The sequence below is a fragment of the Anopheles ziemanni genome, chromosome 2 (assembly GCF_943734765.1).
Source record: "Anopheles ziemanni chromosome 2, idAnoZiCoDA_A2_x.2, whole genome shotgun sequence".
Classification (NCBI taxonomy): Eukaryota; Metazoa; Arthropoda; class Insecta; order Diptera; family Culicidae; genus Anopheles; species Anopheles ziemanni.
The window spans coordinates 72,349,422-72,377,117 of NC_080705.1; the positions used below are offsets into that span (position 1 = coordinate 72,349,422).

The window sequence follows — 27,696 nt, forward strand, 5'->3', positions numbered from 1 at the left end:
TCTTATAAACTTTCTAAGAAATAAGCAAATCTTCAATCCTCAAGTTGATTCGAGTAGCTTCTTTTATACTTCATTTTGAGGGAAGATTTATCTCATGATTGACGCAAAAGGTTTTCAATTTTTCAAACATTGAACAAGCTGTTTCCGTTTCTATTTCATACCCATCAATTAACTCATAAATGAATATTCAATATCTAAACATCAATGCTATTCTTTATCCATTTGTCAATCAATCGCGAATGATGCGATAATTGTTATAAAAATCATTTCAGTGTATTATCAGAGTCAAATATCAACGATCAGTTGATCATAGACTTGTAACATACGCTGCGAAAATGTCATCTTAGAGCCTCAGTTGTATTTATTGCTCGGTTTTTACCTAAGATCGGTTTGAAAGACAGTCAGTCGGTGATTTTTGTCTGGAATCGTCGGATTCATCTTCAATTGTGAATCTTAAGAAAGTTTTTAAATCAGCTTTTAAAAATTCCCATTTTCCTAGTACTTTTGTAACGGAATTATTACTTTCTTTCAATCACAATGGAGGATTAAAAAATATTTACTTTGTTATCCATAAACCAAATAAACAGGGAAATTATGGTGATTATAAGGAAACTGTAGTGAAAAGACCCATTCGCTAAGTTTTCATTAAATCGATGCTCACGCAGTTACGATCCATGTGCATGAACAGCCAGTGTTAGCTTGTTAACCGTCTCGATTGATTGCATGAACGTGCATGACGCTGGTGGGAAATAAGAACGATTTTGCATTTACAAACAGCCAATTTCTATTGCATACCCTTGTGATCATAGCGATCGTTATTCAATCAACTATGTCAACTCACCCCCACCTCCCACAAAAGAACATGCAAATACGACGTGGCCGCAACAAGGAGAGATAATGCAAACTCGGTCGTCTTCTCACAGAGGAAAGAATAAAACAAGTGCCTACGATCGAAAGCAAACAATGGCTGGAATAGTAACAGCAACTCGGTGACAGCACCCCGGGCTCTGGTCCGGTTGAGATTATATTTAAATGACATCCGGATGTGCGCGAACATTCGCCATGGAGCCCGTTAATTAAGCGGCATTTTCCAGTATCAACCCAAAGCGCCGGCGTGTTTGTTCCGCAGCCGTGATGGGGCACTTTTCCACGAGCGGTTCAACCCAGAGAGAGAGAAAAAGAGTGAGAGGGAACGAGATTGCCCCGAGTTCGGGGTTGCATTGTGCATGTAAAAACGCATAATGATGGCGATCAACCGGGTACAGTCATTAGCATGCACGCAGAGGGGCGTTGGAGGGATTGGAAAATTTCGTTGTAAAACGTTTCAAACCCGAACGCTATTGACATGGCGAGACGGCGTAGATCGACAGCTGGATAAAAACGAATGCAGCTCACCGACGATCGATCTCAGTTGAAGCGAACCGTTCAAACGACGACACCGAAATGGATCTACAGCAGCATTCGTACCGTGTGGTAAGGTTTCTGATCTACCTGATCGCCTTCGGAGTGCTCGTCGTGGCCGAGAATCCTTGTGCCAGCGGACCACCGGTCGATACGGTAAGAAGTGGCGTTCGAAGGGCCTTTAGCTGAGAGTTTAGTTCGAGTAATTGTAAAAATGTTGCCATCACAGAATCCGGCTGAATGTTGCCCCACGCCGATGCTCATCGACGGAAGCATCATGATGGATTGCTACCAGAAGTACGGCGAACAAACCAAGAAACAACTGAAGCTAGACGGTGTCCCACGAGGATGTGTAAGAAAGTGTTCTAAGTTGTCCAATTGGCACATATTAACGTTTCTCCATTTGTGTTCCCACCAGTGCATCGCGGAGTGCGCCATGAACGCAACCAACATGTACGCCGACGGTATGCTGAAGCGTGACGACGTGTCGAAGATGTTCATGGACGCGATGAAGGACAAGCCCGAGTGGATGGCGCTGGTGCGTGATGCCACGAACGCGTGCTTCGAGCTGGCGGAGAGCAAGAAGGAGGAAATTGAGGCCGGCGCCAAGCTGGAGCCAAGCTTCGAGGGCGAGAAAATCTGCCACCCGATCTCCGGGGTCGTCCTGCGCTGCATGGGCATGATGATGTTCGCCCAGTGCCCGTCGACCGTTTTTAACGGCTCGGAAAATTGCAAAAAGCTGCAGGAGTACGGCAGCATGTGTCCTATGATTTAGATAAAATAAGATTGAACATCCGGCGCCAGGCGAAACTTCGGTGTGTGCGTGAACCTGTGTCACATTTTCAGAATTCTGTGTGGCAAAACTGTAGTCCTAAATCTAGTAAAACTATGCAATATAAAATAACAATTTTAAATTTGTCAAATTTTCTTTTGTTTTCACATGCACATGAAAATCACATGCAATGCTTCACTTCTTGAGATATAGATGGCGCTAATGTTGTTAGTTGTTCAATGAAGTTTGAAATGTATAATAACTGCATTCGCCATTTTCTGCGGAGCTCGATAAGTGAAAGTAACATCATTTCATGGAAAATATTTGTTGCTAATTTCCATTAATTTATCTAAACTTCCGAGAAAAATAAACAGCAACTAAGCGGATATGAGAGACGTTAAAAAATAAGATTGTTGACCTCATTGTGATCGAATTCTATAGTAGACATAGGCAAAGTAATATGTGTACGGTTTGCGTAAGTTTATTGCAAAAAAAATACTAACTGAAGTGAAATTTAAACAAAACTTTCTACACTACAAAAATTGAAAACAAAAAAGTATGACAAATCCAGTATATCCCTTGTCAGTAAATAGCAGAAATTTCCCAGGAGCTGAAGAAATACACTGTTTCCCAGTGTTCCGTCATGGTTCAACAAATTAATCCACTTCTTGGAAAATAAATCGTAAATCGCCTAAACAGGAAACAGTCCTCAGGGTCATTGAACCTTCCTGCATTGTGGCGCGTGAACATTTTTTTCTAGTTCAATGACAAATTTCGAGGGAAATGTAATTAAATTTGGCGATTCTTATCTCATATGATATGTTTCTCAAACATAACATCCCGAACGAACATGCGCGTGTTCTTGACGGCAGGAACAAATTGGACAACAATTATTCAATCAGCGTTATCGCGTTCATTCATACGCGCAGTTCGCCGAAAGTGTACGCCTTTAATCGAGGAATTTCATACATGAAAGTATCAAGTCATGCTCCTGCTGGAACAGTAAACTATGACCATTATCAGAACCGTACGTTAGGCGTGCTGTGTTTGAACACCTGTTACACCTGTCCACAAGTGACGCATAAGATCATCGTTTTGTAATCTCGGCCATCAACATGTCTTTGTTGACCAGGTGTTCAGCGCCGTGTAGCCAGGTGTTCAGGGGTATGGCATTACCCCCGGGCGGCGCATCGTAAATGTAGCTCCCGTGTCCCGTTTATCGCTGGCGTAAATATTATGGTTTGTTTGGGTCCAGCGAGGGAACGATCCAGTATCAGACGAAATCCACAGTGGAGCTAAACATCGATGGATTGCTAGCTTTGATTGTAAACCCTGACTGAAATAGTATATTTTTAGCTTAAGCTAACTATTACAAAACGTGCTGCAAGCAGCAACAAAGCGGAAATCAATTAATTCCACGGCTAAACAGCGATAACATAATCATTTGGTCACCTTCGATTGCAAGATCAGAGTATTCAGCAGTCCCAATGAGCAGTGCATTAACAGATTATTTAGACGTCTCGGTGGATCACAGACAGATCTTGTCGTCTGATAACCTCGCCCCGCCGGTGCGATCCTTTGAGCATTTTCGTTTTATCACACAAACGCGCCTAACCAGCGCCAGCAGCGAGCAAAAGAGAAACATAAGTGACCAGTAAGATGTGGGAACCGTGCGAAAGAGAGTTCGCGCGATATGCTCGGGTCTTTGGAGCTGCCTTGTGGTGTCGTGATCAGACCAGTACAATGAATACCAGTCCTGTCCGGGCAGCCGACCAGTCTTGGTGAGAAGCTTGAAGCTGACGGACGTTTGCAGTGTTCAACAGTGAAGACACACGATCAGACATCATGCGCAGCAGGTTAAGAAGTATCTTAGTAGGCGTTTGTGGTACCCTAGCGACACTCTTCTTGAGCGTGTCTGGTGAAGCCTGTCCAGTTTATCTTACTATCTCGGCGTACTCCCGCACCATCGAAGATGCACCGTTGGTAATCAATTGGGGTCCCGGATGCGAGAGTCCTCCCGATTGGATTGGGCTATACACAGAAAATCCGGCGTTATCGAACGCTCCACCGATCGCCAAAGTGCTGGTTAACGGAGAGCCTACCGGGCATGTGATAAGTGCGGTGAAATTTGGCCACCAGAAGCTACCGGGGGGTTGGAGCTACGAGCAGGTTCTGCAGCACATTCCGAAGCGTAAAACCAAGCCCATCTGTTTCGACTTCTACCTCACGAGCTACGATGCGACCGGTCATCTGCAGTACTTCGACTGCCTAAAAATACAACCCGCCTGGATGTTTGCCGAGCCCAGCCTGGGCAACATGTCGCTCAAGGATCTGTTCCTACCGGGGACACACTGCTCCGGCTGCTACCAGACGCGCACCAACGGCGGCAATGTTGTGCTGAAAAAGATTGGCTTCCGCCAGAGCCTGGACATCTGGAGTCAGCTCGTGTTTGGCGTGCGCTATCTGGACTTCTCCGTCGGCTACTATCCGTCGCACAACGGGACGCGTAACTTTTGGATCATGAACGAACACTTCCGCGTGGCCTCACTCGTGCCGATCCTCCAGGACATCCGTCGGTTCGTGATACTGTCGGAGGAGACCGTATTCCTAGACTTCCGACGTTTCCCTCTCGGGTTCCACAACCATCCCGAGCAGCATGTGGTGCTGCTGGCGCTGCTCGAGCAGGAACTCGGCGATCTAGTCTACCGGAGACATTTGCTTTCTACATCCGAAGAGCCGGCAGAGGAACGTGCCAGCGCTGGCGAATACGATGCGGATGGGGAATCTTACGATCTAACCATCGGAGACATGCGCCGAGAGGGAAAGTACATACTTATCACCTACAATCATGAGGCCAGCTTAAATGGTAAGTTCGGCAGGGGTTCGGGTAGTCGGTGCGGGGTCAATCAAGTGTGTAGCTAAAGTGCCTCGATAAAGCGCTATTATCCAATTGAGGTTTTGCCAGGCTTGTGGCCGAACGTACAATGCACTTTTTTTTAAACCTTCCATACGACGTTCCAAGATCCAGAGCGATGAAGATTTTTTATTTGTGAAATGTAGTTCAGTGATGATTGTGAAAAATTGCAGTCTGCTATACATAGACATTGTCGTTTGGTGCCACTTAAGGAGATGCATTAGTACCCCGGTAAAACTGTGTCTTTCCAAGTGCGCAAAAAAAGGGTTGTTTACCCGATACTTGGCCCCTGTTTGTAGCGGCGTTCTTAATGTGGATAAGTTATAAACGTTTGGCCTCGCGTAAACAGCATCCCTCGTGGGGTGGCACACGATCGTTTAATTGTCCATTTATGCCCAATCCCATACCGCCGGCGTTTGCATTCATGATCGTGTAGGAAATACCCTTTACCCAAGTTCTCAACCGCATTAGTCTCTACCCCTACCGATAGCGTAGCATCGAGTGACATCCACACCGTCCAACGATTCCGACTCACGAGAGTCTTCTAACTTTCGCCCTTGACATTCGTTACCTTGGTTGTGCGTTACGAATCAAAGCCGCCGTTTTACAACAAAAAAAAAAGCTTCACTGTGGGGGGTTTGTTTTGTTGCGGTAAAACATATGGGGCCGACTCCGACACTGACCCACATTGTCAGCCGATGCGCTCGCGATCTCCGTGTCGTAATGGATTAGATATGTCAGAGTCGCACAAAACGACTAAACCAACCCAAATGAAACACAAATGCGGGAGACGCTTTTCGGGTGTCAAGCAAAGCCACGACGAACCTAGCGATAATATTTATTTAATTTAGTTGAACCGAAGAAGACTTCTTTGTAGCAATAAGCCCAGTATGCTCAAAAGCTACGTCGCCTAAGAATGTAGTTCATTCCGTTGGTCTGTTCATTACAATGCTTGGCTCCCTACGACGACAGTGTGATCTTCAGCGTCCATCCGTGGCGCAGCTTGAGCTGATCGATTTCATTCTTGACCGGAAACTCCACCACAATCCCTTCGCTGGATGGCTTCCACTAGGGACCAAAAGGAAAAACGTTATCGTTAGTTGATAGGGTAAGCAGGAGGAACCGAAACATTAATGCACGATCACACCTCCAGTGCTGTTGGGTAGCCGAGCATCGTTATCTGCACGATCTTCCACACGTCGTTGCTGAAGACTCCCAGGTTCACGGAGTTAGTAGCATACGGATAGTCCAACACGATCGCATAAACCGTGGTGCCAACAGACGTGCGCTTGGTGAGCTTCATTGGTGAGGATTCGTAGACCGACAGAGAGTTTTCGGAAGGAGTTGTGTACCATACGCTTCCGGTGCTCGTGTCATTTTGATACAACCAAGGGCGAGTTTCGTAGATCGCTTCCCCATTCACCTTTAGCCAGCTGTGAGAGGAAATTAGCGGAAAAATTCTGCCGGTAAGCAACAAAGGGGCAACTCTCCGAGGTCACATACTTACCGCCCCATCTCCACCAGGCGTTCGGCAAAGATCGGCTCGATAGTACCCTCCTTCGTGGGGCCAACGTTGACAAGAATATTTCCGCCGCAGCTAACGGTGCTCACGATCTTTGCGATCAACTCGTCCGTGCTGATAAAGTCCTCCACCCGGGCATTGGTCCGATGAGCCCAGCTGAGCTTATCGAGTTTCTCCATGTGTTCCCACTTATGCCTATCCAGCACACCCGTCTTGGCAAAGTTGGAGCACGAGCGAAAATCTCCGTGCAAGCATTCCACTCCTTTGCCCCAGATATCGTTTGTCACGATCGTGTCCTTTACGGGGCTCTCGTTGTACAGCCAGGCGATCAATTCCTTCGTCCTCCAGTACTCGATCGGTGACATCCAGTCGTTGGCATAGAACAGATCCGGACGGTAGGTGTTGACGAGCTCCTTCAACTCTGGTACCATTTTCTTATCTACGAAATTACGCCATTGAAACGCGTTATTCTTATCATCAATATACAGAGGGTTGAACCACTCGAACAGCGAATAGAATACACCGAACTTTAGCTTCCCGTTCTCCCGAATCGCATCGGCCAGCTCGCCCAAAACGTCCCGATGTGGCCCCACGTCGACCGCGTTCCACCCGAAAGAGTATCGGGATGGCCACAGGGTGTATCCATCGTGGTGTTTACCCGTTAGCACCACGTATTTGGCACCGGACCGTTCGAAAAGGTCAACCCACTCGGCGGCATCGAAATATCGCGCCGTAAAGTCACTCGCGAATTCCTGATACGTAAAACCTGGCTTGTAGTTTTTCCGCATGTACTGGACAAACTTTGGCGATTTATTCACCTTCCAGTGATACCAGAACCACGCGGCGGTATTACCGGACCCATAACTTGGCACCGAGTACACACCCCAGTGTATCATGATGCCCACCTTGGCATCGTCGTACCACTGGGGAAGGGGACGAGAGTCCAGGCTCTCCCATGTCGATTCGTACCTAAGGGCGGTAACGGCGCAAACCACCAGGCTCAGGATTGCTAAAGACAACCGTACCGAACACATTGCTGATAGAAACTGACTGGTACTCGGCCGCTTCTCGATGACCTCTGGTTTTCGACGCAAAGAACGTTTTCATTTCGCTTCTAATAGCATCTCATATTGTCCAATCAAATCAAACTGCTGATAAGATGAGCAACAGTGTTTTGCAACATAACTTCCATCAGAATTTGTTCTATTCCTTCATTTTAGCTTAGATAACAATACGTTTGTTTTGACGACCCAGGTTTGAGATTATTTAATCACCTCAATTATGCTCCTTTAAGAAAACATTAGTCTTAGCTACTCTTATTTATCGCTCCTGCTGAACAGCGTAATTAATTTTTAACAATTTCATTACCAAGATTATTATATATTTTTTATGTTTTCAGCAACCCAAGTATTATACACTTCGTTGTAATGTATGATAAATAATGTAGTTAATTACAAGCTCTAAAATATCACTTTGAAATCGGTGCACTAAAACTTGAGATATCAGAATTGGTAAAACAAAAACAACCACTTTGAAGGGAGTTGAAAATAAGCTTTACAACATGTTTACTCCACGTCCGTATAACTTGCATTGGAGACAATTCTTATTGGAAAACGATGGCCTTGCGTAAACCCAGTACGCTTTCCGGGCTGGGGCACGAATTTTCCCTTTTTATGTCTCTTTTTATGTCCCCATGAAGCGCTTGGGATCGTGACCGTGTGGCAGATGCCGTTTTTGCAGGTAATCACTACAGGGCTTCTATTATCATGCCCTTCCGATGATGTATAAGGGGGACAGTATGGAGTCCAACGGTTCCGACCCACGAGAGTCTTCTAACTTTCGCCCTTGACATTCGCTACCCCGGTTGTGCTTTCCGGCGTTACGAATCCTATAGGCGCCATTTGACAAGCAAGCTTCGTAGTACAAAAAACACACACACACCTTAAAACTCGCAGCATCCGAGGCCGATTCCGACACTGACCCACATTTTCTACCGGGCCGCCGGCTCGCGACCGCAACCGTGTCGTAATGGATTAGGTTTGTCATACCGAATCGCCAAAACGACTAAAACAACCCAAATGAAACACAAGCCCAAGAGAGGCGGTTTGTTTTTTTTTCGGCGGTGGAATCTGCAAAATACAAATCAAATGTGATGCAAACACCTTCCCAACCCGGCACGGAGTTCGGAGAGTGAAGTTTATTGAGCTGCTACTCGCTATTAACGACCGATCCCTAACATCCTCTAAAGATTATCGAAAAACTGCTAAACTTCAAGCTACGACGGCCTTTCCTCAGCATCGTTCGTTGTGTTGAGCTGTTGCATAAGCCTTCCTTTTTATTGCTGCCAATTAAACAGCCGCCACTGCCCCGTTCCAGTCTGCCGTTGCTTCGTAACGAACCTAAGGCCACTGGGAGGACAGTGTGATCTTCAGCGTCCACCCGTGGTGCAGCTTGAGCCGATCGATTTCATTCTTGACCGGAAACTCCACCACAATCCCCTCGCTGGATGGCTTCCACTGGAGGGCAAAAAGGAAAACCGTAATTGTTAGTGATAGTGAAACCAAATAAAATCGAAGAGAGATTCGCAGGAACACACCTTCAATGCCGTCCCATAACCAAGCATCGTTATTTGCACGATCTTTCTCACGTCGTTGCTGAAGACTCCCAGTTGAACGGAGTTCGTTTTGTAAGGATAGTTCAGTACGATCGCATATACCGTGGTGAAGCTGGTGTCTCGCGCCTTTGCTGATGTGCGCACGCCGGAAGAAGATGGTTGCCGTGCGGCCGTATACCAAACGCCCGCGGTAAGTGTATCATTCTGGTACATCCAGGGACGAGTTTTGTAGATCGCTTCCCCATTCACCTTCAGCCAACTGTGGCGATAAAAAAAGGGCAAGAAAACTCAGTCAAAGCCCTCCTTGAGATTCACTAGGCAGCCCTACTTACCTTCCCATGTCCACCAGGCGTTCGGCAAAGATCGGATCAATCGTGCCTGCCTTCGTAGGGCCTACGTTGATGAGAATGTTTCCGCCACAACTAACGGTAGTCGCAATCTCGGCGATCAGTTCCGCCGTGGTCATAAAGTCCTCCAGCCGGGCATTGCCCCGGTGACCCCAGCTTTGCTTATCGAGCGTGAGTGCATTTTCCCACTTGTGCTTCTGCAGCACGCCCGGGTTGTACCGGTCGGAGCAGGTGTGGAAATCACCGTGCAAGCAGAGCGTTCCCATGCCCCACCGGTCGTTGGTCACGATCGTATCGCGCACCGGGCTGTCGTTGTACAGCCACGTGAAGAATTCCTTCGCCTTCCAGTACCCATCCGGTGCCTCCCAATCGCCGTCACTCCACAGCACCTCCGGCCGGTAGGTATTGATGAGCTCCTTCAACTCCGGCCACACCTTCCCGTCGACGTAGTCACGCTTCAGGAACGCGTGCAGCTTGTCATCCGTGTACAGTCGGTTGAACCACTCGAACAGCGAGTAGTACACGCCGAACGTTAGCTTCCCGTTCGCCCGGATTGCACCGGCCAGCTCGCCCAGAATGTCCCGGTGCGGTCCCACGTCCACCGCGTTCCATCCGAACGTGTGGTGCGATGGCCACAGCGTGTAGCCCTCGTGGTGTTTGCTCGTCAACACCACGTACCGGGCACCGGACCGTTCGAACAGTTCGGCCCACTCGGTTGCGTTGAACAGTTCCGCCGTAAAGTCACTCGCAAAGTCCTGATACGTGAAGCCTGGCTTGTAGTTGTCCCGCATGAACTGCACGTACGCTTCCGTTTTGCTGCCCTGCCAATTGATCCAGAACCACTCGGTGCCGAAGCTGGGCACGGCGTACACACCCCAGTGGATGAAGATGCCCACCTTCGCGTCGTCGTACCAGCGGGGCAAGGGCCGGGCATCCAGGCTCTCCCATGTCGGCTCGTACTTGCGGGCGGCCGTAAATGCCTGCCGCTGCGAGCAAACCAGCGACAGCAGCACGAAACACAACCGAACCAGACTCATCGCAGACAGACACTAACGACACTTCTCGAACTCGATGCTGTCCATGGGGGGCGTAGAACCTTATCTTCTTTCTCTTAAGCGAGGCCTTCACACAGTAGCATCTCGCAAATGACACAGTATAATAGGCGTTGATGGATTGTATTTATTGCCCCATCAGTTTCAACTGATAACGCAAAGATTGTTGAGGGAACAGTGGATAATAGAATGTGAAAGTTGTAACGCGATCGTTTTGCATGCGGTAGCTTGCTTTCCAATGCATAAAGAGAAATATCCAGACAAATAGATGTAGTATCGCTAATATTAGAACTTTTTTTCACGGAAAACAGTGCAACAAACACTTTGGTAATCAAAACAGCCCAGTTTTCCATACTCAACACAATATTGGCATGGTCACCTACTTTTAAATAATAGCCCAACAGGAGCTCCCGCTTCTTTTTTCGATTTCCAGTGCATCGATTTTCCCCATTTTTTAATGTTTTCCAATTGTATGAAAAATACTTTTTAGATAACGTCAGCTTTGCTGCTATTATAGTGCATTGCGTTTCACATACCTTTAGGCGTTGTGTGATGCTTTGAAAACCAGTTGTTTCAGTCGACATAGAAATTGCATACTTTACTGCGTCATTCACCTAATATCGACTTTTCAAATGTACCGTTCTCAAAAACCGTCTTCTCTATCCCCCAGAATCGGACATCATATGGAAACCATGGAAAAAACATTCCAGCGCGTTCCTCAAACACTCGGAGCTTGGAGAATTTATGCAAAATTTGTTCACCCAAAAGCATCCGGATGCACCGAGGGACATCGGGTGGAGTTTACATGGCGTGCAAGGTTTCCAGGGAAGCTATGTAAGTTTACTGCACCGCTCAACCTGGATGCTTTTACAACGAGTGTTTTCTTTCTCCTATTTCAGAACGAAGAAGAGGCTACCTACTTGCTACCGAAGGAGCGAGCCAGCATTGTCAATCCGAAGCTGATGCATCTCCTCGGCGGTCCGTGGAGTCTGCGAGCCAATGCGGTGCTGTTGGATTTCTTCAGCAACACGAATCTTGTTGACCTAGCAGTGTACACAAACCGCTACAAAATGCTACACAACGCCATGAATGAAGCGGTCGTGCTAGATATACAATAAACCATGTTTAACATCAACTCTACGTACGCGGCTTGGCGGAACTCATCACGCATAGCTGCCAACATCATTTCTTCGCCAATTCAATGCTCATAAAATATAGCCTTAAGAACATTCGTACACTTGTATTTTGATCCTAAGAACTGAAAACTGAAACTGAGGCATTCAAACACGTTGAGTATTTTAGCTCAGTGAAATCGATCAAACATGTTTGCAAGTACGTCACCGGAAGTGACAGAACGGTTTTTTGGTATTAAAGGAGATGTGATTTGGTATTAAATGATCTTATACGTTGTTGTGGATCCTGTAGTTTTTGTTTTTTTATTTCACTTTTCAAAAACCATGAACTCTTGAGGTAGGAGTACAGCATGCAAAAAAACACATGTAGCAAGATTTACGTTGTTTTTTCTTTTTGCGGCAGCGATTCGAGTTCCTTGTTTTCACTTTTTTTATGATTTAAAACATGTAAAATGAGATATTAGGATTCGAATCCCAAATGAATAAATAAGTGAGTACAAAAGTTGCACGTCGTCATAGGTATTCGAATCCCAAGTAGAGATCAACAACGAATCATCACAAATGCCTATCTTATTACACGATGTGCAGTCGAAACACGTTGATAAAAGGTTCGTTACACAAAAGGCAACTTTGGGCAGAGGCCGCACACCCCCTACAAGCCACCACATGACCGCACGGCATGAACGCTGTGTTGTACTCATTTTCATAACACACTTTACAGAGCTTCGATTCCACTGGCTCACTGCGTTTTTCATCTTCCGAAGCTTCGCTGCTTTCTCGTACGTTGTCCTTACCAACGGTCAATTCGGATGGCTCTGCCACTTGCTGAGTTTTCTTGGCTTTGCAGTTTTCAATAAACGTGCGAGTTTTCATCAGCCTGAGGTAGTGACAATCTTCGTAGTATTTAGCATGCTCCTCCCAGGGATCATCATCCGGGATCCAGCCCTTCAGTTGTCCACCGCAGCTGAAACACGCCACCTGGTCACTTTCTCCGGTGTAAACAAATCCTGCTTCAACCAGTTGCTCCGGTATTTGTGGAAGTGCAATCGGCCAATCGTCGAATGTTTTCAATCGCTGCTCAAATTCGGCGTACGAGGGACATTTAGCACGTTCTTTGAATTTTTCGACTTCTTTCGCTAACGCCTGACGGTTGTACGCTGCTGCCGATACCGCATCGGTGAGCCTCAACGATCCGGGAGCTATTGGTTCTCCGGCTGCTTGTTGCGCAGGTGACACTTTCTGACTTCTCACACCGACCGTATCAAACACAGGTTGTGGAACATCATTCAGAAAGTTTTCGTCCAGAGGCACATTGTTTGTCTGGCGTCTCGTCATCAAAGGGCAGTGCCGCGACCAGCGTAGATGTTCCCTTGCTGCATCGTCTGTTAGTTCCCATGAGCCAATCTCAACGAGACAGAAGTAACACTTAACTGTATCTCTTGCTCCAGTATAATAAAATCCAAAGCGAGCCAGAGTTTCAGGCCTAATGATCAACGGCTTAGGCCACCTGGAAAAAGTTTCCAACCGTTTTGACTCTTCGTTAAGCCCATCATTTGAACTGCCTGAATGGTGATGGTGATGCACCAGTTCAATCGGCACTGGAGTACCCATCATATTGCTTTATTGGTTTTTAAAATATATCAAGAGATTAGTTTGCAATCTCTAACAATTCCAAAGGAATTCCTTGATGTCCTGAATCGTATTGAATAAATATAACAAAATTTGAGCAGTGATGATCTGAAAAGAGAGAAAAAAAATACTATCAAATGGAAAGTAAACAAATTTCACTGGACGCGTTGTTGTTCGTTCGTAAATTCTGTTAAAGATTGAAAAAGATTGATTAAACAGGGCGGCCAGATACGGAGGAACTAGTGCAAACGCGCTGGTCGCAAAGCGTTCCGACACCGTGAATTGTGCGGCCGTCAAAGTGTTAACGATACACACTACGGTTCAAATACTCGTAGGATGAATTTAACGAATTAATGTATCACCAATTGCATACATTCAGTTTAAACGCCCACAAGCTACACGTCATGATCGAAAACATGGCGGCCGGGGCCTCATTTACTCTTTTACCGATAATTATGCTAGTAGTAATAGATGTGTTAGTAATAGATAAGTGATAAGTGTTTTTTTTTTTTAATATTTGAACGGCCAGGCCGTATTGTACTTTTTGTACCAAAAGATAACATTAAGTGATAAGTGTTAGTGAGATAAGATCTAGCGTAAAGATAACTTGTAAAATTACATCAATAAATGTAATTTAGTCTAAGCTGAACCATCGACTTGAAGCTATCGGAAACATTGGTCCTTCGAACCGGATAGAATTTGGATTGTCGAAACATTCATCCGGAATAAACCGCGTTAGAGCGTTGATTCGTGGATAGGGTTTTAGTTCAGTGGATGGTAGCTAGATTCACTACTTCGTGGTAGTTGCCGTTTTGAAATTGTGAACTTTGGACATGTACGTGACCGACCGTGTCAAGCGGCAACCGAATCCAGCATAGCGTGCGCATTTGATACGACGCTACAGTGTGGCATAAAAAGTTAGCATTTCTCGGGACAGAAATAATAAAGAAAATGCCGGTTACGGACAAAATGGTGCGTCAGTTGAAACGCGTATATAGCTGGGGCTGATTTTTTTGAGGAATTCATCGAAAATTATACAGAAAGCCAGCAATGCCAGATAAGCAGCCTCCTCATTTCGTTAGAAGAGGCTAAGGCTAACTTCGAAACTGCGAGAGAAAAGTTACTTACGGAGCACGAAGAAAGTGATGCGGTGGAACTTTTGAAGGAAAAACAAGCCTTCTATGGAAAGTTCCACCGAGTGAAGGGCTTTCTGTTGGAGAAGCAAGATGGGGTGGATAGGCCTGCCGCAAATAGCACAATGGCGAATGCAAGTTTTTCAAATTCGCAAGTGAGGCTTCCCAAAATTGATTTACCGGCTTTCGATGGTGACAAAACAAAATGGATGAGCTTCAAGGACCGCTTCACTGCAATGGTTCACGATGCAGAGTTGTCGGACATAAGGAAGCTGCAATATTTGTTGGCTTCGCTAAAAGGAGCTGCCAGGTTATTCGACCACGTAAAGCTTGTAGAAGGAAACTACAACAGTTCGTGGCAGGCTCTACTGGATCGGTTTGATGATGCGAAGATGCTGAAACGGGACTATTTCAAGGCGCTAGTGGAACTGCAACCGATGGCTGCCGCAACGGGGGAGGAATTGATTCGTATCGTCAACGAGTTGAAGCGCTTAGTACTTGGAATGGATAGACTGCAGGCGCCTGTATCTTCCTGGGATATACCATTATCAAGTCTGGTAAGATACAAGTTCGACGAGCAAACACTAATGGCATTCGAATTTATTGCAGCCGAGCAGAAGACGGACACCTTTAAGGCATTGATGGAGTTTTGTGAGCGCCGCATCAAGATTTTGACAAACTCGGTCGTCCACACGCAAAACAGGATCGACACGAGGCCGGCAATCGGTGGAACAAACGCAAATCATGATCATCAAGGTACTCGAAAGCCTTCACAAAGACAGTATCCTGCTTCAATGTCCTGTGCAGCACAGACAGGCAACATGTTCAGAGGGTGTGTGTTGTGTAAGGCCGAACATCATATCGCAAGATGCGAGAGATTTGCAAAGATGTCGTTGTCAGAGCGCCACCAACAGATTGCGAAGGTTGAGTCTTTGTGCTTCAACTGCTTGGGAAAGGAGCATCAAGCAAGATTCTGTAAGGCCCAGTCAAGATGCGGAAACTGTCAGAAACGGCATCACACATTTTTTTTATGTGGCACGGCATCCCCAAGCGGTACAAGGCCTCTCTCCGAGGAGAGTTTTCGGTGACCAAAAGGACGGTATATTATGTATAAATCGGTGGTCAGCCGTTCGAAATACCGGGGGGTGCCAGACTTGAGATTCGATCCCACCCCTGTGGCGTGGTGTTTCCTCGCACTACCGCTGCGCCATGGGCATCACACCTTAGTATGCAACAAAAACGACCTGATTACCCCGCAAACAGAGAGCAGCATAAGCGCCACAACATACAGTACCAGGCATTCAAAGTCGGACACTTGAAAATTGAATAATCTTTTCACTTTGAGTTAAGTTATCTTCTTCTTCGAAGCACCTAGCGACACGAAACTGCACAGGAGACTTCTCCAACCTTTGTTCTTTACGAATATGCAAAAACAAGAAACAAAAAATACTCCAATTGCGGAAATAATGGAACACGAATGAAAAAAGTATTGTTTTCGGGCCAGGCACTAAAAGTCGGACACCTCATTTTATCATTTTATCAAGTGTTTTTTTTTTTTAATATTTGAACGGCCAGGCCGTATTGTACTTTTTGTACCAAAAGATAACATTAAGTGATAAGTGTTAGTGAGATAAGATCTAGCGTAAAGATAACTTGTAAAATTACATCAATAAATGTAATTTAGTCTAAGCTGAACCATCGACTTGAAGCTATCGGAAACATTGGTCCTTCGAACCGGATAGAATTTGGATTGTCGAAACATTCATCCGGAATAAACCGCGTTAGAGCGTTGATTCGTGGATAGGGTTTTAGTTCAGTGGATGGTAGCTAGATTCACTACTTCGTGGTAGTTGCCGTTTTGAAATTGTGAACTTTGGACATGTACGTGACCGACCGTGTCAAGCGGCAACCGAATCCAGCATAGCGTGCGCATTTGATACGACGCTACAGTGTGGCATAAAAAGTTAGCATTTCTCGGGACAGAAATAATAAAGAAAATGCCGGTTACGGACAAAATGGTGCGTCAGTTGAAACGCGTATATAGCTGGGGCTGATTTTTTTGAGGAATTCATCGAAAATTATACAGAAAGCCAGCAATGCCAGATAAGCAGCCTCCTCATTTCGTTAGAAGAGGCTAAGGCTAACTTCGAAACTGCGAGAGAAAAGTTACTTACGGAGCACGAAGAAAGTGATGCGGTGGAACTTTTGAAGGAAAAACAAGCCTTCTATGGAAAGTTCCACCGAGTGAAGGGCTTTCTGTTGGAGAAGCAAGATGGGGTGGATAGGCCTGCCGCAAATAGCACAATGGCGAATGCAAGTTTTTCAAATTCGCAAGTGAGGCTTCCCAAAATTGATTTACCGGCTTTCGATGGTGACAAAACAAAATGGATGAGCTTCAAGGACCGCTTCACTGCAATGGTTCACGATGCAGAGTTGTCGGACATAAGGAAGCTGCAATATTTGTTGGCTTCGCTAAAAGGAGCTGCCAGGTTATTCGACCACGTAAAGCTTGTAGAAGGAAACTACAACAGTTCGTGGCAGGCTCTACTGGATCGGTTTGATGATGCGAAGATGCTGAAACGGGACTATTTCAAGGCGCTAGTGGAACTGCAACCGATGGCTGCCGCAACGGGGGAGGAATTGATTCGTATCGTCAACGAGTTGAAGCGCTTAGTACTTGGAATGGATAGACTGCAGGCGCCTGTATCTTCCTGGGATATACCATTATCAAGTCTGGTAAGATACAAGTTCGACGAGCAAACACTAATGGCATTCGAATTTATTGCAGCCGAGCAGAAGACGGACACCTTTAAGGCATTGATGGAGTTTTGTGAGCGCCGCATCAAGATTTTGACAAACTCGGTCGTCCACACGCAAAACAGGATCGACACGAGGCCGGCAATCGGTGGAACAAACGCAAATCATGATCATCAAGGTACTCGAAAGCCTTCACAAAGACAGTATCCTGCTTCAATGTCCTGTGCAGCACAGACAGGCAACATGTTCAGAGGGTGTGTGTTGTGTAAGGCCGAACATCATATCGCAAGATGCGAGAGATTTGCAAAGATGTCGTTGTCAGAGCGCCACCAACAGATTGCGAAGGTTGAGTCTTTGTGCTTCAACTGCTTGGGAAAGGAGCATCAAGCAAGATTCTGTAAGGCCCAGTCAAGATGCGGAAACTGTCAGAAACGGCATCACACATTTTTTTTATGTGGCACGGCATCCCCAAGCGGTACAAGGCCTCTCTCCGAGGAGAGTTTTCGGTGACCAAAAGGACGGTATATTATGTATAAATCGGTGGTCAGCCGTTCGAAATACCGGGGGGTGCCAGACTTGAGATTCGATCCCACCCCTGTGGCGTGGTGTTTCCTCGCACTACCGCTGCGCCATGGGCATCACACCTTAGTATGCAACAAAAACGACCTGATTACCCCGCAAACAGAGAGCAGCATAAGCGCCACAACATACAGTACCAGGCATTCAAAGTCGGACACTTGAAAATTGAATAATCTTTTCACTTTGAGTTAAGTTATCTTCTTCTTCGAAGCACCTAGCGACACGAAACTGCACAGGAGACTTCTCCAACCTTTGTTCTTTACGAATATGCAAAAACAAGAAACAAAAAATACTCCAATTGCGGAAATAATGGAACACGAATGAAAAAAGTATTGTTTTCGGGCCAGGCACTAAAAGTCGGACACCTCATTTTATCATGAATTTCTCGGTAATATGGAAGAAATAGTCATGTATCAATATGGCACAAGTAAATTGAGTTGGTAACTAGTAGGTGAGCATCAAGTGTAGTGGAAATTTTAGTCACTGAAAATGCCTACAATAGGTTTTAGAAAAATCGTCATACACAACATGACTCAGGGCAAAAGTGTCCGAGAAATTAATGAATTAACGAATATAAGTCGGCCAACAGTTCATGATATTATTAAGATATATACAGCTAACAAAAGAGTTCAAAATAAAACTAATAATAGAGAAAAAATACGTAAAATTAGCGATCAAGACGGACGGAACGTTATTAGACAAGTTCGTTCAAACCCATTTACGAGTGCTGTTGAACTTCAAAAAAGGCTGAGTGACATGCGTGGATTACATTTTGACGTTTTAACTGTACGGCGTTTTCTAAGAAAACCCCATTTGTTCGGAAGAAAGGCTGTAAAAAAACTAGTCACATCCGAAAAATAAGTTAACTACGGCTTGATTTCGTAAAATAATGCATGGATAAAGATGTAGAATTTTGATCATAGGTATCACTTTAATTTTACTAAAAACTTCTCAAACAACCATGTTGTAGCTAGATTTGATTATTTTGACAGGTTTTGTTAAGAAACGAAACAAAAATCAACCTTTATGCATCAGATGACTGCCAATATGTAAGGAGGAAAGCTGGTGAATCTTACGACGAAAAGTTATAATATATATTACGGTATAACCATAAAGACTGCGAATCAAGAAGGGTGGATACATAATGATTTGGGGTTGTATGGCTACCCAGGGGTTAGGAAAACTGCATGTCATTCGTGGAAACATGGATGCAATTTATTACATCAATATTCTAAACGAAAATGTGCATGCGAGTGTTGAAGAACTAGGCATCACGAACAACTTTGGATTTTATCTGGACAACCATCCTAAACATACAGCTTTCATGACGAAGGTGTAGTTGCTCTACAACTGCCCATTTGTTTTCTTAACCCCAACACAGTCTGCAGACTTAAATGTAATCAAACATGTTTGACATTCGTTAATGAAAAATGTTGCTAAGCATTAGCCAACTTATCAATATTGGAATCATTAGTGAAAGAAGAATTGGAAAAAGTTGACCAAAAATTTGTCTGAAGTTAGTTGAAAGTGTACCCAAAAGATTACAAGCAGTAATAACTGCCAATGGTAATGCTACCAAAGATTAAAACAATGGTTTCTGTGTGATGTGTAAGGTGTCCGGCTTTTAGTGTCTGGCTCGAAAACAAGACTTTTTTCATTCGTGTTCCAATATTTCCGCAATTGGAGGATTTTTTGTTTCTTTGTTTTGAATATTCGCAAAGAACAAAGGTTGGAGAAGTCCTCTGTGCAGTTTCGTGTCGCTAGGTGCTTCGAAGAAGAAGATAACTTAACTCAAAGTGAAAAGATTGTTCAATTTTCAAGTGTCCGACTTTGAATGCCTGGTACTGTACATACAAACTCCACAAGAGAAAATGATTTAGTTGTCAACAGCTCAGGTGTTAATTTGCAACGATGAAGGTAGAGAATTTCCAGCTAGAGCGTTACTGGATCAGGGGTCGCAATCCAACTTCATGAGCGAACGGTTGGTGCAGCAGTTGAAGCTAAAGAAAAGGCGACTAAATAAACCGTTGTCCGGGATCGGAGCAGTTTCGCTAAAGGCAGAGACGATGGTGGTAGCTACCATGAAATCACAAGCATCAACCTTTGTGTCTCGAGAAAATTGGTTGGTGCTGCGAAACATTACAGCGAACTTTCCTGCACAAACTCGGAACACGGAGTCCTGGAACATTCCCCAAGGAATAATATTGGCAGATCCAGCTTTCTTCCGGAGTGAGCGGATAGTCCTTTTGATTGGTGCAGAGTTATTTTGTGAGTTGCTCCAATAAAGTCAACTGAAGATAGCAGCTCACTTGCCAAAGCTCCTGAAGCCTTGGTTGGATTGTATGCGGCAGGGAAGAACGAGTCTCCGAAAATGCAGCTGAGGTCGTCTGTTCCTGTTTGGCTGACAACGATCTTGGGGCATTTGAGAAGCTGGCTAGCCTGGAAGCAATACCGGAAGAACGCGTTCGGTCCGGGCAAGATGAAGAATGTGAAAAGTTTTCTCTGACCTCAACCAGGCGCACCGAGTCAGGAAAGGATGTCGTTAACTTGTCCAAGGTTGCCAATTTCGAGGAAAAGCTGAGAGATTCCCTTGAAGGTATACAGTTACCCATGGCTTCACGCTGCGCGAATGATTTCTATGTGGATGACATCTTGTCTGGCGCAGCGAGCACGGAGGAAGCGGGAAAAATGGTCAAGGAGCTCAGTGAGTTGTTCCGCATGGGAGGGTTTGGGCTCCGCAAGTGGGCTTCCAATGAGCTTGAAGCACTTGAAGCTATCACACCGGAGCACATCGCAAAGGCAGAAAATTGTGAGTTTGGGACGGGGCCTATAGGAGCGGTGTCCACATTGGGTTTGTCGTGGAACACTTCGTCGGACGTCTTGAGTGTTCAAGGTAGGCCACCGCAATATATCTAAGCCCCTGTGTGGCATTGGGTGAATTCTCCTCACGGAAGTTGGAAGACATTCGTAGCGAATTGCTCATCGAACATCCAGCGGAACACGGAAGGAGGTCAATGAAGACAAGTGCCGGAAGTCGAGAACCCGGCAGATCTGGTGGCTAGAAGGGTGAATCCTGCTTCAAGAACACGCCGAAGCTGGTGGTGCAACCAATGGGGGAGTTACCTGCATCAAGAGTGGCGGAAGCAAGACCGTTTGTCAAATCAGAGGTGGACTAATGCGGCCCAGGGTACGTCAAGGACAGTCATAGGAAGGCAGCAACCACAAACGCATACATCGCAATGTTGGTGTGCTTCGTTACGCGGGCAGTGCATCTGGAGTTGGTTTCCTCTCTGTCTACTGCAGCGTTCATAGCAGCACTCAGAAGATTCGTGTCGAAGCGAGGATTACTGGCAGAACGGTACTCCGACAATGGCACCAACTTCAAGGGAGCTGCCAACGAGACCATCGACTTGAAGCTATCGGAAACAGGAGCTACATCTATCAGAATTGAGTAACACCCAGCTAAACATTACAAATGATTTTCCTCAAAAACTTCTCAACGCGAACAAAACACTGCTTATTTATAGGCTGCTGATAGGAACAGACTAAGAAAATACTCACCAGCTACCCGAACGACGACTAAAGGGCCGTTTCCACACGGCGAGTATCAGCCGGATTTCTAGTAGTGAGTTTTTGACAGATGTCAAAAACGCGCACCGTATATGGGTGAGTATGCTTCCGTGTGGACGAAGCCAGGTGAGTATGGGCGAGAATGGTATGGGTTATGTTGACAGATGGCGCACCAGCTGATGAAGCCGACAAAGAATGCTACAGTGTGGGTGATTTGTTAAGCGCATGTTACTAATATCCATTGCTGAATGAATTTACTAATTTGTTCTTTAGCTTCTTAAATAAACTTTATTTCGCCAATTTAACATTTGTGTTTGATTTATAAGAAAGAAAACGATGAAAAAACTTTCGGTTGTGGACGTTAAATACACATAAAAAGCTCTAGTACAGCTTAGAATCTGAAATTTAGCATGTGCTAAAATAGTGTAAATATGGTTAGGAATCACAGAAAGCCTTGTCGGCCTTGATGCGTCGGTTTAAAAAGTTTGTTAAAGTTTTGCAATCGTCAGTGTAGCAGTGGCAATGGATTCAAACATCAGACAACAACTTGCACTAGCCATGAGCAATTTAGCCCGCCTCCAAGTATTGCGGAGAATGCGTCGAGAACGCAATCGGCTTGAAAATCAGCGCCGCCGTCATCGCATGTGGATGAACGACATATTTTTATGCCGGCAGAATGATGACCTATTCCTTACAATTATTTTGGAAAACAGAATAGTAGTGATGTGCGCTCTGAGTGAGAATGAATGAGTGATTCGAATCTTAATATTGAATGAACGATTTAAATCCTAATATATAGTTTTTGTGACTCCCTTTGATTTGAATCCTTAACTGGGATTCGAATCCCAAAAGAATGAACGAGTTGGTAAAAGAGTCGCTAGTCGCCATAGAGATTCGAATCCCAAGTTGTGATTCGAATCCCAAGTTGTGATTCGAATCCCAAGTTGTGATTCGAATCCCATTTTGGGATCACTACAAGTTATATAAAACGTAAGACAAACATTTTTCGGTCGTACTAAATATATCTAGTACTTTGTTTTATTCTTTATTCTAGTTTGACGATACATATTTTAATAACAATACTTGTAAAATTTATCTCGTAAAGCACTACTTTCAGTCGCAACACATAAATTGTTTAAGATAGGACGACTTAACATCATTTGTTTAGCAGATTTGAAAAAAAAAGTTTTTGTAAACTTCGGTGGATATTTCTCTGACACATTAGGACGTATGACCGAAAAGACAACATGCCACCCTATGTTGAAGTATTCAACCTCGTTTACACCATGCTTTTGTATGTCATTGCCTCTGCTGCCAGCCCGCTAGGCAATTTCGAGCAAATCGTCCTCAAAAACGTCCTCCATGACACACACATCGAGCAGTTTTGTATGGTGAGGAGGACAAGGAGGACGATTGCTCGAAAAACGTCCTCCTTTTGTTTCATCCCCATACAAAAATGGAGGACGTTTGTTCGCGCGGAGGACGTTTTGAGAACGATATTTCGAGCTGCCTAGCGGGAGGTTTGTGTCATTTGACAGTCGTCAGCCATATCAGCCATACTCCCGGCGATGCCGGGAATGGTGAGTATGGTAGTGAGTATGAAAATGGGTGCCTGGTGAGTATGTCGAGTGTCGAAGGACCCGTCACTCATCATACTCACTACCATACTCACTACCATACTCGCATCGTGGAAGGAGCCCTTTAAGGGCTAATAAGTAAAATCGTATACACGCCTGCTTGGTTCGGAAGGCACTAACCAACTAGTGTTGCGACGTCGGAGCTGGATCGTATTGATTTATCTGATGCAGGCATGGAGTTTTTCGATCCGATCCTAAATTTAGTTTGATTAGCTCCTCATGTTGCATGAGTCAGTAGAAACGTGACCCAGAAGCGAATGGGATTTTGACAGTCATTCGATATGGGAACGAATGGGATTCCCTCCGGAGTGGACTGGATTTAACGTTTGTTCGATATGGGATCGAATGGGATTCTCTCCGGAGTGGATGGGATTTGACGTTTGTTCGATATGGGATCGAATGGGATTCCCTCCGGAGTGGATGGGATTTGACGTTTGTTCGACATGGGATCGAATGGGATTCCCTCCGGAGTGGATGGGATTTGACGTTTGTTCGACATGGGATTCCCTCCGGAGTGAATGAGATTTGACGTTTGTTCGATATGGGATCGAATGGGATTCTCTCCGGAGTGAATGGGATTTGACGTTTGTTCGATGTGGGATCGAATGAGGAATATGAAAGAGCATAGGAAATACAAGTGTGCCGAAAAATGTGCAAAAAGTGTTGTTACAAAGTAACACTGGCCGACGACTCAACATAAACTAGAGGTATCCACGCGGTAGTAGCACCAGAAAGTAAACAATAACAGATAGTGACAGATAGGGTTTAGAGAGTAAGGGAGGCCAAATTAAGCAGTTAATGCTTACCTTGGTTGGGCGAAATTTCGCCCGATCAAGATGCGCGAATGATGACCCCGATGGGCATTTTGAATATGAACCGGCCATCGCGATTCAGATAGTATAAAAATAAGCTACGAAGGGAAGCGGGGCTCTTTGATTCGACTGTGAAGATAGCCCGAATAAATACCGCGTTTTTTAAAACGCTTGCAACACAAAGTAGCGTTATTAATATTCGGTTGGGGGCATTTTCCACAAGTGTGTTTATTTGTGATGTGTGATGAGAAATCTACCATGAAACCAATGTTGGTAAGTAAGATTCTTTATACAGGTAAGTGTTATCCATAATTATTTCAGTATAGCAACGAAATACCGGTAAAATCCCAAATGAAGCCCCCCCAGCCGAAATCGCCGTCGTGGCTACACCATTTGTGAGCGGATGTACCTGAAAAGTATGCAATGGGTGAAACAAATGCCGTTGTGTGAACCGTTTGAATTGAATGTCTCGTTAAATTAAGCGAGAGTGGTTATACTGAAAAGGTTGTATAACATAAATTGCCTCATGCACTACTTGCATGAGTTTATGAAATTTCGGCTATGCAATCAACCTAGGGGTGCTTATTTCACAAATTTATAACAAACTCCCATTTTCAGTAGACCTAGCGCAGTCCGCTCGCTGCGCTCGCTGCGGGCGCGCCGCCGTTTCAAACTCATTTCTTCAGTCCTACTCATTGGTTTATGATCTCCATCTTGCTCAGTTTAACCGATTAGTTCAAGTCATTACAGCTTCTAACGGAAATTCAAAGGTTCAAATATTCAAACTGAATCGATGTGCCACCTATTGCATACTTTCAGGCGCACACGTGGAAAAAATGACGATGATGCGGCGACGGGGGGCCTCATTTGGGATTATACCGAAATACCTTCAGCAATGCCCGATGGTCCAGCATCCAGGGTAAGTGGAGTAGTATTGTAATTGTCCATTCAAAGGTTCTAATGGAATGTGATTGCTTGTCTGTTCTTTTCTTTCCATAAGGTATGTAATTAGCAACTGTTTAATGAACAAACAAGGAAAATAAAGTTATTAAAATGTAAGGAAACTTTGCGTGTTCTATTGATGTACGGCATGATGACTGGATGGGTACAAACGAATGGTTGGGAAAGGGAGAAGGGGAGAGGAGAGAGTGGTGTGAAGAGGAATCACTCAGTTCAGGGGAGGGTCGCTCAAAATCGCTCACGTTTTGACTGAATAAAACTACTCTTTTTCAGTAATTTATTCAGTCATTTATTCAGTCATTTCTGTCCCGCAGAACGCAGTGTGCAACTGCCAACTGCACAACCGGGTTGAATTGTTTCCATGAATATCAGGTTGGTTCATAACATTTTTTGGGAATAGTGTCAAATAAAATTGGTCAGATCGAAAATAGCAATAAAAATTACCATAAAAAACAATTCAAACATTTTTTATGATAAATTAACTAACTGGAACTGGTCAACAGTGAACTAGCCGAGACTCAAACCAGGTATTATAAACGTATTTTAATATATGTCCGATTATCCGTGGAATTATAAATATTATCTCTTTTTACACACCTTTTTTTTTGAGAATGGAGAAATCTTCGTAGACATTCCACGGATCGCTTTATTCCCGCTTATAATACTAGAACTTAACTAGTATCACAATATGACGGAAACTCAGTTACTCCCTTCTCTTGCCCTTTTCGGTGCCCCCACACAGCATGCACCTACACGGTAGAGCTGTGTGGGGGCACCGAAGGGCTTCTGGCCGTTTGGCCCTAGTTTCTAGCTTCCCAATCGGGACCTCGCGTTTTTTTTTATTTAGGCCCAACTGTCCTTAATCATTTCTTCTCCTACGGTTCACCCGCTGGCGTTCATTTTGCCGCCCACGCCGAGCGCGCCGGAGATTTGTTTGATTGAGACATGTCGGGGGACGCATCGTGCAGGTTGAGCTTTGCTACGATCCGAACCATCGTGGCCGCGTAAACTGCTGGCGGCATCCGGTGCTGTCGCCCACGAAGCCGCCTAATGTTTTCGAGCAGCTGACGCGCCCGCATCCTGAAGGCTGTCCAGGCTGGCTCGTCCATTGCCAGGGTTCTTCCGCGAAGGGTCGGGTCCCGGCCGAAGCGCCCCGTCGTAGCGCGTTCCTGGCCGCCGCCGTCTCTCGCTCCGCCTCAGCAGCCCGCTCGCTGTTCCATTGCCGCTGCAGCTTGGAGCAGACGATACTTGCCGCCTCGGCAGCTCGCTCCCATGCCTCGGGGCTGTGCAGCAGGTACTCGGCGAAGTTGTCTGCTGTCGCGGGCTGCATTCCGTGACCGGTCAGCAGCCGCTCGCGCACCTCACCGAAACGAGGGCATAAGAACAACACATGTTCCCTGGCAGACTGGGCAGCCCGGGGATCGGATGATCTTCTTTATCGCGAAGTACTGACGGAAAAATCCATGTCCCATCAATACCTGCGACAGGTAGAAGTTCACCCGTCCGTGTTACCGGGCCACCCAGCGCTCCACATCCGGGATGACGCGGAGGCTCCAACGGACGAATCTGCTGCCTCGATCAGGGTCCTGGGCGAGAGGTCGCCCCAGGTGTGCTGCCATATTCCCCTATTTATACACCTTGGGGCCAGTCTGTGTATTGTAAACATGCGCCTTTGATCCGTTTTCGATCACTTCTACAAATTGAATTGATTTATAACTAAATGATGATAATAAATGTCTACCTTATCACGACAGGTGTACTCGAAACACGTTGGTAAAAGGTTCGTTGCACAAAGGGCACCTTTGGACAGAGGCCGCACACCGCCCACAAGCCACCACATGACCGCACGGCATGAACACTGTGTTGTACTCATTTTCATAACACACTTTACAGAGCTTCGATTCCGCTGGCTCAGTGCGTTTTTCATCTTCCGAAGGTTCGGTGCTTCTCCGTAGGTTGTCCTTACGAAAGGTCAATTTGGAAGGCTCTGCCATTTGTTGTGTTGTCTGCGTTTTGCAGTTATCAATGAACGCACGAGTTTTCATCAGCCTGAGGTAGTGACAATCTTCGTAGTATTTAGCATGCTCCTCCCAGGGATCATCACCCGGTACCCAGCCCTTCAGTTGTCCACCACAGCTGAAACACGCCACCTGGTCACTTTTTCCGGTGTAAAAAAATCCTGCTTCAACCAGTTGCTCCGGTTTTTGCGGCAGTGCAATCGGCCAATCGTTGAATGTTTTCAATCGTTGCTCAAGTTGGACGTACGAAGGATATTTAGCACGTACTTTGGGTGCTTGAACTTCTTTCGCCAACACCTGACGGTTGTACTCTGCTACCGGTACCGCATCGGTGAGCCTCAATGATCGGGGAGCTATTGGTTCTTCGGCTGCTTGTTGCGCAGGTGACACTTGCTGACTTCTCACACCGACCGTATCGAACGCAGGTTGTGGAACATCATTCAGAAAGTTTGCGTCCAGAGGCACATTGTTTGTCTGGCGCCTCGTCATCAACGGGCAGTGCCGCGACCAGCGTAGATGTTCCCTTGCTGCATCGTCTGTTCGTTCCCATGAGCCAAGTTCAACGAGACAGAAGTAACACTTGACTATATCTCTTGCTCCAGTGTAATAAAATCCAAACCGAGCCAGAATTGCAGGCATAATGATCAACGGCTTGGGCCATCTGGAATAAGTTTCCAACCGTTTCGACTCTTCGTTAAGCCCACCATTTGAACTGCCTGATTGGTGATGATGATGCACCGGTTCAATCGGCACTGGAGTACCCAACATAACGCTATTTTAGTTTTTACAAGGTACTAAAAGATTATTCAGTCTCTAACAATTCCAAAAAACTATTCTTTCACCTTA

General features: G+C 45.5%; 5 protein-coding genes across 5 annotated transcripts; 2 read left to right on the forward strand and 3 right to left on the reverse strand.

Moving 5' to 3' along the window:
- The first annotated feature begins 1,443 nt into the window (after positions 1-1,443).
- Positions 1,444-2,176, forward strand: LOC131294279 (uncharacterized). Its single transcript, XM_058322325.1, has 3 exons — positions 1,444-1,557; positions 1,631-1,753; positions 1,820-2,176. Exons 1-3 carry the CDS (start codon positions 1,444-1,446, stop codon positions 2,174-2,176), a joined length of 594 nt encoding a protein of 197 aa, XP_058178308.1.
- Positions 2,177-4,018: 1,842 nt separating this feature from the next.
- Positions 4,019-5,582, forward strand: LOC131294280 (uncharacterized). The gene is made up of 2 exons (XM_058322326.1): positions 4,019-5,039; positions 5,578-5,582. Exons 1-2 carry the CDS (start codon positions 4,019-4,021, stop codon positions 5,580-5,582), a joined length of 1,026 nt encoding a protein of 341 aa, XP_058178309.1.
- Positions 5,583-6,047: 465 nt separating this feature from the next.
- Positions 6,048-7,643, reverse strand: LOC131294281 (putative alpha-L-fucosidase). The gene is made up of 3 exons (XM_058322327.1): positions 6,595-7,643; positions 6,235-6,520; positions 6,048-6,155 (listed from the first exon to the last, which is right to left on the reverse strand). The coding sequence occupies exons 1-3, from the start codon at positions 7,641-7,643 to the stop codon at positions 6,048-6,050; spliced, it is 1,443 nt and encodes a 480-aa protein (XP_058178310.1).
- A 1,365-nt stretch (positions 7,644-9,008) lies between these two features.
- On the reverse strand, positions 9,009-10,607 carry LOC131294282 (putative alpha-L-fucosidase). Its single transcript, XM_058322328.1, has 3 exons — positions 9,556-10,607; positions 9,206-9,482; positions 9,009-9,125 (listed from the first exon to the last, which is right to left on the reverse strand). Exons 1-3 carry the CDS (start codon positions 10,605-10,607, stop codon positions 9,009-9,011), a joined length of 1,446 nt encoding a protein of 481 aa, XP_058178311.1.
- A 1,721-nt stretch (positions 10,608-12,328) lies between these two features.
- LOC131294283 (death-associated inhibitor of apoptosis 1-like) lies at positions 12,329-27,618 on the reverse strand. The gene is made up of 2 exons (XM_058322329.1): positions 26,724-27,618; positions 12,329-13,137 (listed from the first exon to the last, which is right to left on the reverse strand). The coding sequence occupies exons 1-2, from the start codon at positions 27,616-27,618 to the stop codon at positions 12,329-12,331; spliced, it is 1,704 nt and encodes a 567-aa protein (XP_058178312.1).
- Positions 27,619-27,696: the final 78 nt, after the last annotated feature.

Excerpts from the sequence above, each read along its gene's own strand:
- LOC131294279 (XM_058322325.1), top strand. The coding sequence starts at position 1,444 with ATGGATCTACAGCAGCATTCGTACCGTGTGGTAAGGTTTCTGATCTAC. Across the intron at positions 1,558-1,630 it reads GCGGACCACCGGTCGATACG|AATCCGGCTGAATGTTGCCC; the intron begins GTAAGAAGTGGC and ends TTGCCATCACAG. Across the intron at positions 1,754-1,819 it reads ACGGTGTCCCACGAGGATGT|TGCATCGCGGAGTGCGCCAT; the intron begins GTAAGAAAGTGT and ends TGTTCCCACCAG.
- LOC131294280 (XM_058322326.1), top strand. The coding sequence starts at position 4,019 with ATGCGCAGCAGGTTAAGAAGTATCTTAGTAGGCGTTTGTGGTACCCTA.
- LOC131294281 (XM_058322327.1), bottom strand. The coding sequence starts at position 7,643 with ATGTGTTCGGTACGGTTGTCTTTAGCAATCCTGAGCCTGGTGGTTTGC. Across the intron at positions 6,521-6,594 it reads CGCCTGGTGGAGATGGGGCG|CTGGCTAAAGGTGAATGGGG; the intron begins GTAAGTATGTGA and ends TTCCTCTCACAG. Across the intron at positions 6,156-6,234 it reads GCTACCCAACAGCACTGGAG|TGGAAGCCATCCAGCGAAGG; the intron begins GTGTGATCGTGC and ends TTTGGTCCCTAG.
- LOC131294282 (XM_058322328.1), bottom strand. The coding sequence starts at position 10,607 with ATGAGTCTGGTTCGGTTGTGTTTCGTGCTGCTGTCGCTGGTTTGCTCG. Across the intron at positions 9,483-9,555 it reads CGCCTGGTGGACATGGGAAG|TTGGCTGAAGGTGAATGGGG; the intron begins GTAAGTAGGGCT and ends TTATCGCCACAG. Across the intron at positions 9,126-9,205 it reads GTTATGGGACGGCATTGAAG|TGGAAGCCATCCAGCGAGGG; the intron begins GTGTGTTCCTGC and ends TTTGCCCTCCAG.
- LOC131294283 (XM_058322329.1), bottom strand. The coding sequence starts at position 27,618 with ATGTTGGGTACTCCAGTGCCGATTGAACCGGTGCATCATCATCACCAA. Across the intron at positions 13,138-26,723 it reads GCCAGCGGAATCGAAGCTCT|ACGATGCAGCAAGGGAACAT; the intron begins GTAAAGTGTGTT and ends GGGAACTAACAG.